The sequence below is a fragment of the Panthera tigris genome, chromosome F3 (assembly GCF_018350195.1).
Source record: "Panthera tigris isolate Pti1 chromosome F3, P.tigris_Pti1_mat1.1, whole genome shotgun sequence".
NCBI lineage: Eukaryota > Metazoa > Chordata > Mammalia > Carnivora > Felidae > Panthera > Panthera tigris.
Genome location: NC_056678.1, coordinates 7,145,236 through 7,162,734, shown reverse-complemented (window position 1 = coordinate 7,162,734; position 17,499 = coordinate 7,145,236). Strand labels below are relative to the sequence as shown.

Here is a 17,499-nt window from a genome sequence, read left to right as displayed (position 1 = left end):
GAGTTTGACAATCATAGCACAAAGGTCAGTACAGAAGAAATGAAAGTATACTACTGTAAGGTTCTTATACTATATGTGAATTGGTATAATATTGCTTGAAGATACAACTTAAAGAAGTAACTACAAATCTTGAAGCAACCAATCAAATAAAAAAGTTATAGTTAATAAGCCAATAAAAGACATAAAATGGCATCATACAAAATGTTCAAAAATCCAAAATAAATTAGAGGAGAAAGAAAACTGATGGCACAAATAGAACAAATATCAAGATGACAGAGGTAAACCTAATTACATCAATAATCACACTGAATGTGAACGACCTAAATCCCCTAATTAAGGCAGAAATGATCAGATTGAATAAAAAAAATACCAACTGTATGATGCCTACTTTAAATGTAAAGATACAAATAGGTTAAAGCAAAAGAATATAAAAAAGAATAGAAAAGATGTTCCTTGCTAACGGCAATCCAAAGAAAGAAAGGAAAGAAAGAAGAAAGAGAAAGCTGGAACAACTAAATCAATGTCAAAACAAACTATATTTTAGAGCAAAGAACATTGTCTTGAATAGAGCAGGTCTTTTTCTTTTATTTTTTTTTTTAAGTTTATTTATTTATTTTGAGGGAGAGTGAAAGTGTGAGCTGGGGAGGGGTAGAAAGAGAAGGAGCCAGAGAATCCCAAGCAGACTCCAAGCCCAGCACAAAGCCCTACTTGTGGCTTGATCTCATGACTGCGAGATCAAGACTTGAGCTGATATCAAGAGTTGAACACTCAACCCACTGAGCCACCTAGGTGCCCCCAGCAGGTCAATTTATAATAATTAATGGGATCAATTCATCAAGAAGATATTTTAATCCTAAATGTTTATGTACCTAATAACCAGGTTTCAAATTATATGAAGAAAAACTACTGCAAGGAGAAATAAGCAAATCCGTAATTATAGCCTAAGATTTCAATATTGATGTCTCAATTAACAGAACAAGTAGATAATCATTAGGTAAAACATAGAAGGTGTGAACCAAATTGGCCTGACATTAATAGAACACTTCACCCAAACAACAGAAATGCACATTCTTTTCAAGTACATATGGAAAACTTACCAGGAGAGAGAAATTAGGTATATTCTGGGCCACAGGACAAGTCTCAATAAATTTAAAACGATTTGAGACATACAAAGTATGTTCTCTCATCAGCATGGAATTAAATTAGAAATTAATAACAGAAAGTCTCTGGGAAAATCTCCAAATTACTTAGAAACTAACAAACTTATTCAAAATTATTTGAATAACCAGTACTCAAAAATCAAGAGAAATCAGAAAGTATTTTGAACAGTAGAGAAGTACTTAGGAGAAAATTTATAGAACTAAAAGCCTATATTAAAAAAAAGGTCTCAAACGAATAACCTCAGTTTTTATCTAGGAAAAAGAAATTAATAAGATACAAATCAAAGAGAAAATAGAGGAAACTCAGTTAAACCAAAAGCTTGTTTTTCTCAGAAGATTCTTCCCATTTTCTCCATGAAATTCACTCTACCCACAGAATTCTGTCAGTTAATGGTGACTCTACTTTTCCAACTGCTGAGATCAAGTGCCAAATCTTGGACTTTCTTTCATTCTACTTCCAATCTAATCAAGAATATTACTGGCTTCCTCTTCAAGATGCACCCATAATCTGATTCCTCACCACCTCCTCTTTCACCACCCTGCTGTAAACCTCTGACTCACTTGGGGCTACTACACAGCCTCCTAACTCACCTCCCTCTTTTCACCGAGGCCCACTTCCATCCTTAGTCTTCTTGAACAAGAATAGCCACAGGATGTTTCTAAGTAAGTCATTATCATGTCACTCTTCTGGTCAAACCCCTGTAAATGGCTCCCCATTCCACTTAGAATAGAAGTCAAAATCCTTGCAATGGTCTGTTAGGGCTGATGTGCACCCCGCTCCCATACCCCATCTTCCTACTCTTTACTGGTCCCAACCACAATGACTTTTGAAGGCTGTTCTTCAAACATGCCAAACATGTTGCTGCTTCAAGTCCTTTGTATTTAACTCTTCTATCTTCCTGAAGAGCAATTTCCCCTGATATCCATATGGCCAGCTTCTTTACTTTCTCCTTATCTTTGCTCCACTGTGGGCTCCATGAATATCCTTTTTTAAAATTACAACCTCCCACTCACCACCACGAGCTCTCTGGATCCCCCAGTTACACTTTTTCTCCATAGAACTTATCATCCTCTACTATTCTTTTTTTGTGTGCTGTCAGCTTCCTTCAACCCCATTAGAGTATAATCGCCAGGAGGACACGTATGATCGCCAAGAGGACAGAGTGGTCTGTTTCTTTCACTTTCGTGTCCCCAGACCATGGGGACAAGGATCTCCCAGCACACAGGAGATACACACATTTAATAACTGTGAAGTGAATAACCTTAGGCTTGCATATCTGCTAAAGTTTGGCCCTTGGACACTTAAGAGCTCCTTTTTGATTACTGCAGGGATTATTATCCCTCATGAGTTTATAGTCATTTCTTAAACTTGGATATTTCTTCCACTACTGGCTTTTCCAAATCACTTAATTTCTTTAATTAGAAAAGCGCTTGTGGCAGATAAATTTTGTGTCTTCAGTTCTATCTCAATTCATGGTAAGATGTTCCTTCTATTACTGTGACATTGTAATAAAGAGTTTTCCACTCCAAAGAAGAGGAGTTCGTAAACTGGCTAACTATAAGCTTAATTTTAATAAAAATAAAGCACAATTATTTCAGCCAAATATAAAACAGGTAAATGTAACATATAAAATTTGTTTTAAAAATTTCATCCTAATGTTCATTTATGTATAGTTTTCAAAAATCATAAGCAATAGGAGATGCTATTTTAAAATAATAAAATTTACTGAGCCTACTCTGAAGATTTGGATAACAGTTCTGGTTCAACACCGATTCGTAACACGAAGAAAGTCCTTTGGAACCAACAAAACATTTGTCCCAGCAACTCCTACTGCTGACTATTATGAGCTGGTATATAAAAAAGGAAGTATTAGTTCACTACTAAGAAATCACTACACAAATTGTAAAAGTGGAAGTTATTTCTCAGCAGTTGTTTTCTTTCCTTTTTTTTAATGTTTATTTGAGAGAGAGAGGGAGAGAGCGAGCGAGCGAGGGAGGGGCAAAGAGAGAAAAAACAGGCTCCAGGAGAATCTGAAACAGGCTCCAGGCTCGGAGCTGTCAGCACAGAGCCTGACATGGGGCTCAAACTCACAAGCTGTGAGATCATGACCCGAGCTGAAGTCAGGCGCTCAACCGCAGACTGAGCCACCCAGGAGCCCCTCAACAGTTTTCTCTTGATTTAAAAGTCAAAGTAAACATTATAGAGTTTTATTGAAACTCAGATTTTCTATTTTCTCATGTTTTGAATCAGATTAAGGAGGTATTTAAATTCAAAATATATTTATTTGCATTTATTGTTTGATGAAACTTTTTATGCTGGTGGAAAATGGTCCATGGATCAAGGCTTTAATGTTAATTCTTAATCATTTTATGTGATTCATATTCTTAAAAGGATTTAAAACATACAACTCATAAATACTAAGATTCAACGGTTTCACTTTTCAATGTTCCTTTGCTGTACAAGTATAAAGTTCATATGATGTGCTAAAAACTATTTTTCATAAATTTTAAGTTAAATCTAAGAAAAAAAAAAACTGGTTATGCTTTAAGAACAATTTTAAAGTGTTAGTACATTTATTTTATCTATGCATCAACTCCAGGTAGCTGAGACTACATTTGCTATAGTATAGTGATAAAAGTCCATCTGACTTGCCAATGTTTAATATATTCTTCAATATTAAAATCCAGATAAATGTAGTAACTGAAAAATGAAAACTCAAGAAAAACATTCAGCATAAAGTGGAATATGTATATTTTAATTAAATAAAGTAAGTCCCCTTTATTTCAAAGCTTTTTGCCTTATATGAATAGAAATGCTTTATTCTTCTTCACTAGTGGTGTTTACTATACCCTAAGGAGGACAAAGTCATGTCCCCACTCACTTCTTAGAATCCTATTTTGTTACTCACTTATTTACTTATTAAAAGATTTTATTTTTAAGTAATCTCTACAACCAACGTGGGGCTCAAGCTCTGAGATCAAGAGTCGCATGCTCTACTGAATGAGCCAGCCAGGCGCCCCTAGAATCCTATTTTTAACGAAAGAATTTTAAATACACACTAACTGTATAATGAACTGAGCCAGGGAGTATGGGTCTCAGAAGATATAGGATACTGAAAAATCTGAGTTAAATAAGTGATAGAGACAGAATTCTTAAAACAGAGTAAAAGTACTAATGGGAAAAAAAGGTAGGGATAAGTTCTCACACTCCTCCCGGGACACTGATCTGTGCCATGCTCATCCAAACAACAACAAAATCCCTGGGCTGGGCTAATATTAAACAGTCCTTTGTCCTCTCCTTGTTACATTCTCTGATACCCAAATTACACATGTAAATACCACTGCTGAAACTATAGGGATGGGGGAAAAGCTGAGTCCATCAACTTTTCTAGGATTATTTTTAGGAATAGGCATAACAACCAGAAAATATACGTATTATTTTTAAACATGTATTTTAGTATGGGAGGGCAAAGAGACTTCTAGCATGCCTTTACTGAAAATTCTTAGATCAAGAAATGTTAATGTACATCAGAAAAGCTTTATGAATAAATTCAATAAATGCACAAAATCATATAAGGATATCATATCCAAATCTCAGCTTATCTTCAAGTTTCAAGGTGATATAAGTCTGTTCTGGAATCCTTACATCATTCACAAAAGTCTACAAAGAGAGAAAAAGATCTTAGGTTATATATGAAGTATTAATTATTACATTTCAGACAAACAAACACTCAAACCTTATACTTAAAAATACATTAGCTATGGTGGCTAACACAGCTTGTGTATTACAAAATGTGCCATGCATCTTATAGGCTGATAAATGATTTTCATACTAAGTCTTTTATGGCTGTACCTCCTCTAAGTCCATCATACTGCCAAGACAAATACAGGCATTTAAAAATGATGCTAAGAAAAGCTCCTAATGTGAAGCTGGCAAATTGTAAAATACTTAACTTTTGATATATCATCAAGATGCAGGGGACTCAATTTTAGCTTTTTTCAGACAATTCTAATTATTTGTGAGGTCTGATGTTTCATTTCATTACTTTTTAAAAAAAATTTATTTATTTTGAGAGAGAGCTCGAGCGAGTGGGGGAGGGGCAGAGAGAGAGAGAGAATCCCAATCAGTAGCTTGATGCAGGGCTCGAACTCAAAACAGTGGGATCATGACCTGAACCAAAACCAAGAGTCAGATGCTCAACTGACTGAGCCACCCAGGTGCCCCTATTCCATTTTTTAAAGTAAATTTTCTTTTTGTTCTTTAGAAGAATTCTAAGAATAAAAGTAATGAAATACTGGGACACCTGGTGGCTCAGCCAGTTGAGCGTCTAACTCCTGGTTTCAGTTCTGGTCATGATCTCACAGTTCATGGGTTCAAGCCCCGCATTGGTCTCTGGACCTGCTTGAGATTCTCTCTCTCTCCCTCTTTCTTCTCTAACCCTTCCCCTGCTCACAAGCACATGCCCTCTCCTCTCTCTCTCTCTCAAAATAAAGAAATAAACTTAAAAAAAAAAGGAATAAAACTGCTATTCTATTTCACAATTGCCATATGAGTCTTTTAGACCTTTTTATGACTCTAAGATACATTATGGGATCTTACTGATCTTATTTTTCCTTTTTTTTTTTTTGAAACACTGTGCTATTTCACATCATTATTTTATCATTACTCATCAATTATTTCTAACTATGCTGAAAATGACCAACATAATAAGAAAACAGAAGAAAATGGAATTGCCCAGAACATTGCTATCCAACAGAAATATAGTGCAAGCCCCAAATGCAAGCCAAACATATACTATTAAATTTTCCAGTAGGTGCATTAAAAAAGTTAATGTAAAAGGTGAGATTAATTTTAATGCTATATTTTAACCCAACCTATATATCCAAAATAGTACCATTTCAACAAATAATTAAATATTTTTCCATAAGAACTTGACCAATTCTGTATTTCACGTTTTCACAGCATTCTTGCATCTTTTGATGTTTTCCAACACTTATTTGATTTAGTTTCTAAGTGGATAAATGCCCAAGGCAGGTATCTATCAGGTAACTAGAAGCAAAGATGATGTAAAAAGAAATAAATTAACCTTCTGTTAACAAATCTAAAACTGAGAAATGTTTTGCAATAATAGAAGAAAGCTATCATCTTAATAAAACTATAAGCTATCAAAGTCTTAAAAATAATGCATTTTGACAATACAATGCAAGAAGAACTAGAAATAATGATAAGCTAGAACCAGCTGGATATGTACTTGAAATTTGAAAAGCAACATTTACAAAACGGATATATATCCCAGGTCTCCCTTGACAACTGATGAACAATACCCATTTTGTGTATTATGTACCTTTCAAAACCAGAAAAATATGAAATAAAAATATGAGCTTGTCATGACTAATTTTTACTTAAAATTTCAAGTTGTTTTTCATTATCCTTTTATCCTTACTTCCGCAAATTATTTGTAAAAAGACAAAGAGTCAACTAGACAGATGGCAAATGGTGATGACTATTTTTCCTGGCACGTTGGAAGTTAAATTGGAATTTGCTAGATTCACAGAACACAGAACAATGTTATACTTAACTGCTCAGAATGCAGATATCATATAAATACCCAAGTTTTCCTCTGGTAGGCTGAAACTTTAAAAATTACTTTTTTCCTAGTGAATTCCATTTTTTTAAATCTTCTATTTTATTGGATTTGAGATGGCCATAATACCTTATCTGGTAAAGCTCCCTCCATGGTGAGGAAGTTCAGAAGGGTCCTAAGTGACATACAGTAAAATATTACAGGAAATTACGTGATTACGGTCATATGCTCAAATTCCTATGCACGACTAGCACTTTGTAATAGGTCACAGAATACCAATTTATAAATCTATAGAAAAAAATAGAAGTTATAGTCTTAATTTCAAGCACAGACATATGAAGATAGTGGCATACTGCTAAAACTTGAGATCACACCTTAGTATGATGCATGAGTAATCCTAGAAAATAAGCTTCCAACAACCTTCACACAGAAAAATTAAAATGTTAATATAAAGAAAATTTTGAATACAGGCATTTATAAGCTTTAATTTCATGTTCATTTCCAAAATGAACATTTTACAGTGTTTTAAAAGTTACACCCTGAGGCAGGCACCTGGGTGGCTCATTCAGTTAAGTGTCTGACTTTGGCTCAGGTCATGATCTCATGGTTCGTGAGTTCAAGTCCCACGTAGGGCTCTGTGCTGACAGCTTGGAGCCTGCTTCAGATTCTGTGTCTCCCTCTCTCTCTGCCCCTCCCCCACTCACGTTCTCTTTGTCTCCCTCAAAAATGAACATTAAAAAAAAAAGTTAAACCTGGAGTTTTCCAAAATATTCTATGTAGAGTTACAAAACAGAAGAGCTTTTTCAAATGATGGAAAAGAAAAGAATAAAAGAAAACATTAATTCACTGATGTTTAGTATGCAGAAGACAAGCAATTAGATACTTGATGTACAAGGAATGCCACACTTCTAAGCCAGTTTTACTTAAAATTGTTTCAACTTAAACAACCATTTTACTCAAAAGGTTTAACATGACCAATCAGATCCACGCAAAGCTTAAGACAGCTCAATTCTCTTAATTATTAAGCACCTACTGTGTGTTTAACATACATACTAGGTAGGTACTTGCAGAACAAGAAACATACAATTTTAATATGATGGCATTTATGACGGAAATATTCCCTAAGGTCTAAGAAGGCTTAGGAAATATGAGCCAAACGCAAAGTTTCAGCTTACAAAAATGCAAGTGAAAACATCTGAAGGGAAAAAGTCTCCTGAAGGTCTGAAATTACGCAAGGAGGAGAGAAAATTTCAAAGAGCAACAGGCAAAAAAAAAAAAAAAAAAATCATTTAAGTAAATCAATTATGGAGCATTTTAGTAAGTCAAACATGGGGAAAAATAGGATTGATTCCTTACGTCAACACCATTTGATCACACTTGTGCCTTGTAGGAGGAACAGACAACAACAAGGAGGCACAGAGAATGAATTGACAAACATCTGAGTTCAGAAGTGGAATAAGAGCTGGGATTCACACTGAGGTCTCTGAACTACAAATCCCACATTCTCTCCAACTCAAGGAAGTATGGGTGCCCGAGCCAGGCCAGCTCTTCAAACTCCCTCTTCCAAACCACTAGCTCATAGAAGCAAACCAAACTAGAAAAACATTATTTATTTGACATACAACAAAATTGCATAATTGACTGCATAAAACCACATAACCACTGTGTATTGTATTAACGCTCTGGGAAATCTGAACAGAGTGAGTGGCCAGGGGCGTAACCACCCCAATCACACTGCCAGAGACAAAAGTCATCTCTTTTTTCCTTCTCCTCTGCATACTCTCTCCACTCTACGCCACTGTGGTCTGATGCTGGTAGAAACCCCAGTGCCAAAAGGGGATCCAGCAGAAGCTAGAACACAGGGAGTCAAGGGGGCAGCCTAGAACAAAAGCCAGAGGTAGAATGCCACGGGAGGCACATGGCAGAGGCCACAGTGGCTCTCAGAGGGGCAAGTGCCCCAGTGGGAGAGGGAGGCAGGAAGAAGTGAAGGCAAATAAGGGTTCTCATAGGAGAAGCTTCTAGGGGCTTGCAGGGAAACAGGCCACCATAACATCAGCAACAAAACCCGTTCCAGCTTCCTTAGGCAGAGCAATCTCATTTTGGTAGCAATAACATCAAGCATAAATCTAGGTCCCCTGGGAGTGTTCTTTTAGGGTAGGATGAAAGGGAGGAGTGAAAGTGGTCACAGTTAAGAGTTATTTATAAGCTGGGGTTAGTTGGTACGTGCTTTTAAAAAAAATAAGGCAGTGGATTCACTGGAAAGCATGTAGGCTACAGGGTGCTGCACTCGTTGTCACTGCTTTGCTTGCCACGCCACCACCGCCAGCACTTACTGAATGCTCACCACCTACCGTTCTAATCATTTACAATATGAACTTATTTATAGCTTTGGCACAACCTGAGAGAAACGCCATTTTGCTACGAACATTAAAAAAGTTGAGGAACAGAAAAATTCAGTAACCCGTCTACAGTTACGTCACTGGTAAGAATTCAAGCGGGGCTCATAATCACTACATCGTGTCCCCTGACTTCTGAAATTACTGCTGTTAACCTGATGCTCAAATTTCTAGAGTTATATGAATATGAAGAGCAAACGGTCTCCTTATGGATTAAGCGCACGGCAGCTGGTGGTTCACAGCTCTGTTCTGGTGTATTCCCCAGGCTGCCATCTGGGTCAGAGCACAGTTATCGCTTGTGTGACGGATGCTCCCAAGTTCCGTAACAGGCACAAACCCACACGTACTGTCGTCAGGCTGCATCCCCACGCCAGTACTACTGAGCAGGAATTTCCATTTCATTAGCTGAAAGCTAAAACCAGGGAACTGAACTTGTCAGTCCTCACACTCACAAATATGAAGATGTATGAGGAAACCAAATTTCAGAAAGTGATTGTCCCTGTGTTTAGGACTGGTAAATTACAGACTGACATTCAAATCTAGGTACTGATTTCAAGTTCAAAGTGCAAATGTGGCCCCCTATGAGTTATTATCTTCCACAGAATTACTGAGTATAATCGAATTATGAAGAAAGGTCAACCTAGAGAAACTTAGAAGTTCTTCACCTGACTTCTTTTTATAATGAAAAACAAGTAATTTTTATATTTGATCACAGTCTTTTAAAAGAATAAAACACTGTGATGTAATTCTCACTTATTATTTTCCAAGATAATAATGTAAAGACATCTACGCACAGCACTGTGGTAAAGATCAATCTTTCTGGCTTAAAACCAGAACATAACATTGTTAAAACAGTCCACATACAGAAGTTAAAACTTTTCTCCATAAATTCCTTAATAAAGAAAATAAATTCAATTTCATCAAAAAAAGACTGTATTCGTGCACTGTGCAGACTGAGCAAACATGCATGACTGTTCAGGAGCTCATGACTCAACACCGTGACAGAGAAGTAAAAGAAGATGTAATACAAAGCAGAGAAAGCACCCCAAATCAAGATTAAAACAAAGGCTTACAGATGTGGAGAAGGACGAAAGAAGTTCTGCAACTAGGAGCTGGGAATCACAGTAGCTTACTCACCTGTCTGACGTTAGAACGGTTTCTACCTAGTCTGCTCTGTCTCTGCTTTATCTGCTCCACGTGTTATTAAGGACGTCAGCAAGTTAATACTCCTAAATACCTTTCCTTTGTTCCTTCCCTTCAGGAAGAAGTGGAATCTGGGCTTGACTCGTATAAATTTATAAGTACAACTTTTCTAAATGACAAGGCAGATGGGAGAACTACTAGGCTGAAGAAAATCTAACAAAGTATTCGGAGGAGGAGACAGGACAGCAGCAGAACTACTATTCGGGAAGCAGGACAAGGGAAAGCCCAAGGGAGCAGGAATCTGGAAAAGTGTCAAATGTGAGGGATTTTGGTTCAACCCTGAATTGAGACTTAATTCTGTGTGCCATGAGAAACAAATAAAGGCTAGAATAAAACTAATAGAAAAACAAAGTATCTCAAAGATTAAACATCAGTCCTTCAGTACCAGGGCAACTTAGAACAAGAAAACAATGTTTCACTATAATTGTTCAATTTCTGCATTAAGTTTATTTTTTTTTCAATATATGAAGTTTATTGTCAAATTGGTTTCCATACAACACCCAGTGCTCATCCCAAAATCTGCATAAAGTTTAATGTATATTTCAAAAAGCAGTGGCAGTTGGAAGCAGTGGGGATACATTTAGTTTCTGTTAAATTCATTTTAGTAATTTCAACAGCACAGATGTAGACAAATATTGCATCAGCTTATATTACCAAGGCTATTAGAAAATTAAAAAATAAGAAATTATTCAATACTTCAGCATTCTCTTAGTCTGTGGCTAGTTATGTTCCAACAATGTGGAAAGACCAAATGAAGAATTAGGAAAAAAAACTCACTGCAGTAACACAAAAATATCTTCAAAGCAGGAATACAGAAAAGCAATAATGAATACTGGTGTTTAGATCACAAAGTCACATGTTTAAGGTTAATGGATGTGTTTCCTGTCTTTTTTACTCTAGCACAGAAAGTTCTCCAGCAGCTGGCATCAAACTATGTTTTCACCTTTATCTTCTAAGTTAACCTATACTTCTTGGGCTCCCAAGAGTCCTTTTTTTCATACTTACTGCCATGGCTTTCCACTATTCTCCCACATATAAATTCAAACCATCCGGTGAGGTCAAATTTCATTTCATCTCCTTAAAGAAGTCTTTTTTAACCATTATGGATAGTAAGAACCAGCAACCGTCTGCATTCCTGTATTTACTGCCTATACAGTTTCTTGGGAACATGGGCTCATTCCTGTATGGTCCCCAAAGTGCCACGTATCTAATAAGCCTTTAGAAGTAAAATGCAAACCTGGGTGCCTGGGTGGCTCAGTTGGTTAAGTGTCCAACTTTGTTTGGCTCAGGTCATGATCTCGCAGTTTGTGGGTTCAAACCCTGTGTTGGGCTCTGTGCTGACAGCTCAGAGCCTGGAGCTTGCTTTGGATTCTGTGTCTCCCTCTCTCTCTCTCTCTGCTCCTCCCCAACTTGCGCATGCACGCAAAAAAAAAAAACCAAAAAAACAAAAAAACAAAAAAAACAACCCAGAAAGAAAGTAAAATGCAAACTAAAGAGAAGGAAATATAACACAAATAGCAACTATAACCTGATCTGTTTACTTACAATATTAAAAAAATATTCAAATAAAGCAAAAGAGAAAATCTTCACTTACCCCATTTAGGCTGCCCAAATCTTTCACCAAATGTTCATCTGTAGAAGTGTCATAATTGATTACAGCATGTTGCTTATCCACACTACGGGACTGAAAGGAAGTTTTCTGAGTTAGTAAATACAAGAAAATACTAGAATAACAAACACAAAGTTTTTTGGCTAGATACTTCATATTAATAGGATAACAGATAAGTATCAGGAAATATCAAAGTAAAAGTGGATTAAATGAGATTTAAACTGTGTTACTACTATATAACACAAATTTGGCATCACTCCCCAAAGAAGAAAGCTGCCAAAATTTGAAGATGTTCTTCGGATGTCCATGCACATGCGCTCACGCTCCAGAGCTTAGCGACTTGTCTGTAGATAGAAGCACCTGAAAGATGAACTGTATAAAGGCCTGTGGAAACTTTTATTGAAAGAAATATCAATCCAGTCACAGGAAGAAACAGTCTGAGAACCACAATGAATCTGAACTCAGTAACACTGAGGGCTACTCTGTGAACCTTGGTATACAAAAAGCAAAGGAAGTATCCCACATGGGAAGAGACAGGACTTCCAGTTCCCAGTCCAACATGTCAAGAGCCTGGAGTCATCAGTCCCATCCTTACAAGAGAAAAGATGCACAAACTGAAAATCAAAAATAGTCTTTATATTATCAGAGAATTGAGGTCATATGGCCAACTGCCACCCTGACAACTAGAGAGAGAGGTGAAATCAGAGAATCACAGCTTCCTGAACACAGAAACCATGGCTGTAGCTGGCAGGGCAAGAAAACTTAAGGGTAAGATGTGTAATTGCTAGAGATGTGAATGCGAACTAGCTTGCAGACAAAAGCTCCCAGGGACACAGCACTGGGGGCCATCACTGCCATGGGTTCATGAGCTTTACCCTGGGAGCCCCACAAGGGTGTCAGGGTGAAGACTGGAGAAACTCTTCTTGTGTTCCCCTCAGTATGAGAGTGAAATACACCCAGAGCATTCTGTCACCAAGCGCCTGTCCTCCAGGAAGACTACTTTACCAGTGCTCAACCAACGTGGCTTTTACCAGCGCCTAACTGACATGGGAGAACAGGAATCCCGAACTCCAGTCTCCTCTAGCCTTCCTGTCTCACCTCAGGAAGAGATGAAATGCACTTGTGGAGGTCATGACCTCACTGAAAGACTGAGAACTAATCACAGCATTATGGAACGCTTCCTTTCCCTCCAAATGCTACCATCACATCCACAGGGGTTTACACATGCACACAGTAAGAGATTACAATGGAAAAAATGGCTAAATTCAGATTATTGAACAAAAAGGGTCTCCAAGGACACTCAAAAAACCACAGGAGAGACAGAAACAAGGACACCAGAGGAAACGTTAACTTCTGATACTTCCAGCTACAGCCAACAGCAACCACGGCCTAACTCCCAGCCACACCCACAAAATGAGGAGAGGGTCAGCAGCTAATAAAATAACAATACAGACGTAAATCCTAGTTGAAATTGTCCTATCCAAAAAAGTATCACCAAAATTAAAAGTCCTTGCCTCAATTAGCTTAAATCCCATATTGAAAAAGTTCTGGTTTTCCTTCTAAGTACGTTAGAAAGAAACAGTATGCGACCTAAAATAATCTTCCAACAAAACCTAAACATTCATCACACGTACATTTTCATTCTTAAAAGTTTTAAAAGTTGGGTTTTGGTTTGGTTTTCTCTGAAACCTCAGTTTCTCTAGGACAAACTGCAAACCCCAGACTCAAGAGCGACTTTGGGCAGAGCAGTATTAATGCCACTTCTCTACAACTTACCTGAAAACCAATTATTGTGTCAACTTATAACTGTAACCAATACAAAACATCTGCATTAATCTAAAAGTTACTTAAACTTTTAGTTTTTACTGTTGTGTTTTAAATCGTTGCTCTGTTTAATGAAGTCCTAAATTCAGTTATTAGGGTGACAAAAAGAAATGTGGCACCATTAGGAAAATAATTCCTCCATATTGCGGATTTACCAAGTTGAATTAGTCTAACGATAAAAATCACATGCTGTAAGGCAACTGAGATTTCAGGTATATGTAGGCTCTTAATAAATATGAATGAAACATCCATCATAAATAATCTCTGTGAGGAAGAAAATAGTAGGAGCTCAAGTCTTAGCACGGTGTACTGAAATTCATGGGGGGAAATTTAAATGAGAGCAGAGAAAAGAAAAATCATACAGGGAAGGGAAGTTACGGTTAGATATGGAAAACAAGCCAAATGGCTGCGCATGGAGCCAGGGAGTCGTCACAGCTTTGGAGGGAAGTGGTCAACACGGACCAGAGAGAAGGAGAACAAAATGGTTTAAGGAGGAGATAATTAGGAGAGGCCACTTGACTAAGTCAACAACTTGCCAGAAACCTGGAAATCTTGAATCTGATATACATCTTGCCCTCAAAATGTTTATGGGGGTTGGTAAGTGCAAGAATGCCTCCTACACAACATAGAGCCAACTTAAGACATAAGAAAACGACAGAGTGCACTGAGTTGAGACACCAACTTTGGAGTTGGGGGGTGAAGGAGTGAGGATGTTATGTGGGATCAGAAAAAGCAACTTAGTAAATAGGGTAGTAACTCTTTGAGAAGATTGGTCTTACAAACTTAAGGCTAGAGTTATCATAAAACAGAACAAGTCATTCCCATTTGTGTAACTCTTTAAAAAGTAACAGCCAAGGAAAGAAAGCAAAACAAAACATTCCTGTTTTTGGTTATCCACTGTCTTCAAGGTGCCAGTGTGTTTCAGTACCCATCAAAGAAATTCAGCAAAAAGCCAAGATTATAGAGAATACATCTAAGTGAGTGGTCAAGAAAAACTGAAGGAATAAGAAAGGTTTGCTTTTTACATCTAACCACTTAAGTATTAATTAACCCATTTTCATTTCCAGATAATCATATTCTCATTTTCTCTAGATTAAACTAGCCAGGAGAAGGTGTGTTACAACTTAATTTTCACAACCCATTTGGCTATCTCAATGAAAATCCAATAGTATCTCAGAAGCATATAATTTAAATCCTAACAAAGACTGTAACTTCATCGAGTTTCTGATTCTAACGGGAAAGTCTTAGCTGATCAGGCATAAACTGCAAAGATTGTCAATTTTTACCAGTTCTGTTATTCTTGTCACTTTAAGCCTCCAATAAGAATGCAAGCCTCCTTATCACAAGCAAACAAATTTTTTCTGCAGCTTTGTAGGGGAACTAATATTAATTACACTTACTACGGTGATCGCTTCTCACTATATACATATGATTATTGCAGTTCACTTTAAACTAATAATGTTGTAACTCAATTACACCTCAGTAAAAAAAAAACAAAAATCAAGACCCTCTAGTCACTATCTCCTTATAGGTAATATCCAGAAGAGTGTGCCTCCTCCCTCTTGATTTTCACTGTCTAGAAAGACTCTCTTCCCAAGGCTTTGCATTGCTGCTGAGAATCCGCCTTACCGGAAACTCTTCATTCTCAAGCTCTCACAGATATTTACCTCCTACTTCCTTCCTTTAACTGAAATCTGGTTTTCCCCCTGAGAACACTATTTCTACAGCATTCCTTTAAAGTGGATGCTGTCCTCCCAAATCCACCATTCTGCTGAATTCAGAGACACAGAATGAATTCACACAGTTTACACTGTGGCTTTTGGCCATTACTTTCCCCCTGAAGGGGAAAAGCCCTTTCCTTTTTTGAAGTTCTTGTTATGCACCTATAAATATAAATACAAGTATATATACATACTATATATTTCCATACATACACACACACACACACACACACACACACACACACACACACACACACCCTTCCTAGGTTGCTGCAATCATCTGTGGTCACTCTTTGTTTTGAGTAAACTGTACCCCCAAAGTGGGGCTTGAACTCTATGACCCCAAGATCAAGAGTCACATGAAGCCCTCATTCTCACTTTCTGACTGAAGTTTGGGAGTTACGGTTCAGTCTTTCTCTTTGTACAAACTCCTACTTCATCGTGACTGATTTTCAACATCTATGTAGACAACCCATATAAAAATCTGGCCTTCTTGACTTCCACAACCAAACTCCATACCCTATCCTGGCATACTGCTCCCGTTGCTTAGACCTTCTACAAAACTGATTCTATCTCTGGAATCTAAACTGCAGTATTTTTCTCTAGGACTACATTCCTCTATTCTTCCAGTTCCCTCACTTATTTACAATAATTGACGAGTATGCTACCTCAGTTCTCTGACTGCAGCAGGACATCTAATACTCCGACCCTTCCTTTTCTCCCACGCAACCACCCGTCACCCCGACTTTACCTCCCTTTCTGTAATACAGCTCCCCCTGGCTTCCGCTACCTCTTCATGCTCAAAACTCTACTAAACCTCTACCTTCTGCCCAGACTACTCTGGCTCTGCTTCACATATTTATTTCCTGCTTTCTACTGAATATCTCAATCTGGATGTCCCTTCAGAACCTCAAACTCATTATCTTATTCCCCAAAAGTGCATCTTCTGTACCTCTATTATATTCATTTCTATGCCAAAAACAATAGATCTGAAACTCTTTTTCTCCCCGTCCCTCACTATATAACTAGAAAGCACATCCTAACTTCCCGCTAGCGCTCTGTTGTCTTTTCATTTCAAAGAATTCTCTCTTCTCTTGAACTTTGCCTCACTTTCTAGATTATTATCACCTCCTAAGTGCTTCCACCGATTCCAAGCTCCAGTTCCTTAGCAGTAATGAATGTAGAGTGATAGTTTAAAGAGCAGGTGCTGGAGTCCAAAAGAACAGGTCACAACATCTGGCAGCTGTGTGACCTTGGTAAATGACTAATCTTTGTTGAGTCATCTATAAAGAAGATAGACTAATCTCACAGGTTTGTTTGTAAGGTTTCAAAGACATAACAGGGAGACATTTAAAAAGGCAGTATTTCCCTGTGCAAAACCTCCTAAGTGTACTTGCTGGTTAAGGTGAAACATATAAGCTTTAATTCAGCACATGCCCTCCAAGGTCTGGTCTCTTTTAACTTCCAAATGTTTGCCTTCATATTCTATACATAAATTATAAGGAACTATTTTAATTACCTAAACAGACACTGAACATGGTCATGCTGTCTTTAATACCATGGACTCCATCATACTCTAAACCTTCCAGAAACCATTTATTCATCTTTTAAGATTCAGCTCAAGCCATTTCCTCCATGAGTTCTTTCCACACTTCTCATCTTATGTCCTTGCAGGTAGGGACTGATTAATCTGTCTTTTGTGCATCCCACATCAACATTCTATGTCGTAACGTCTATATTTGTTTACATGCACATCTCCTTCTACTAGACAATAAGCCCTCAAGGACAGGGAGACCCTGCCTGGGATATGCACTGATCCCTTGGAAGCCAGCATAGGGCCTAGTGCATTGTAGGTGCTCAGGAAAGGTTTATTAGAAAGAAAATACATGCTGTTTAGCCAATCTCACTTCATAAAGAATGAAGGTAGAAAAATTTTCTTAGAGATTAAAATATCAAAAGTACTGAACTTACAAAGATCAGACCAAATTTTAAGAAACCTAC

The 17,499-nt window shown here is 37.4% G+C and overlaps 1 protein-coding gene and 1 long non-coding RNA gene across 21 annotated transcripts in view; one reads left to right on the top strand and one right to left on the bottom strand.

The window, feature by feature from the left end:
- The window catches only part of LOC122236022, a 47,529-nt gene extending 36,461 nt beyond the window's left edge, over positions 1-11,068 (top strand). For 3 of the 4 annotated variants that reach the window (XR_006214225.1, XR_006214226.1, XR_006214223.1), the window contains one exon: positions 9,132-9,901. This is a non-coding gene — a long non-coding RNA (uncharacterized LOC122236022). Of the gene's footprint in view, positions 1-9,131; positions 9,902-10,402 lie in introns of those variants that run through there. The other variant, XR_006214224.1, reaches the window with a different exon arrangement.
- Positions 1-17,499, bottom strand: part of CEP170 (centrosomal protein 170) — a 127,585-nt gene that overhangs the window by 66,523 nt on the left and 43,563 nt on the right. For all 17 annotated transcript variants that reach the window (XR_006214222.1, XM_042976926.1, XM_042976931.1 and 14 more), the window contains exons 3-4: positions 11,939-12,028; positions 4,743-4,821 (exon numbers count right to left, since the gene is read on the bottom strand). Coding sequence is in view for 16 of the 17 variants with exons in the window: in XM_042976926.1 (XP_042832860.1) it covers positions 4,743-4,821; positions 11,939-12,028 (169 nt within the window). In the remaining variant the exon portion in view is untranslated. The remainder of the gene's footprint in view (positions 1-4,742; positions 4,822-11,938; positions 12,029-17,499) is intronic.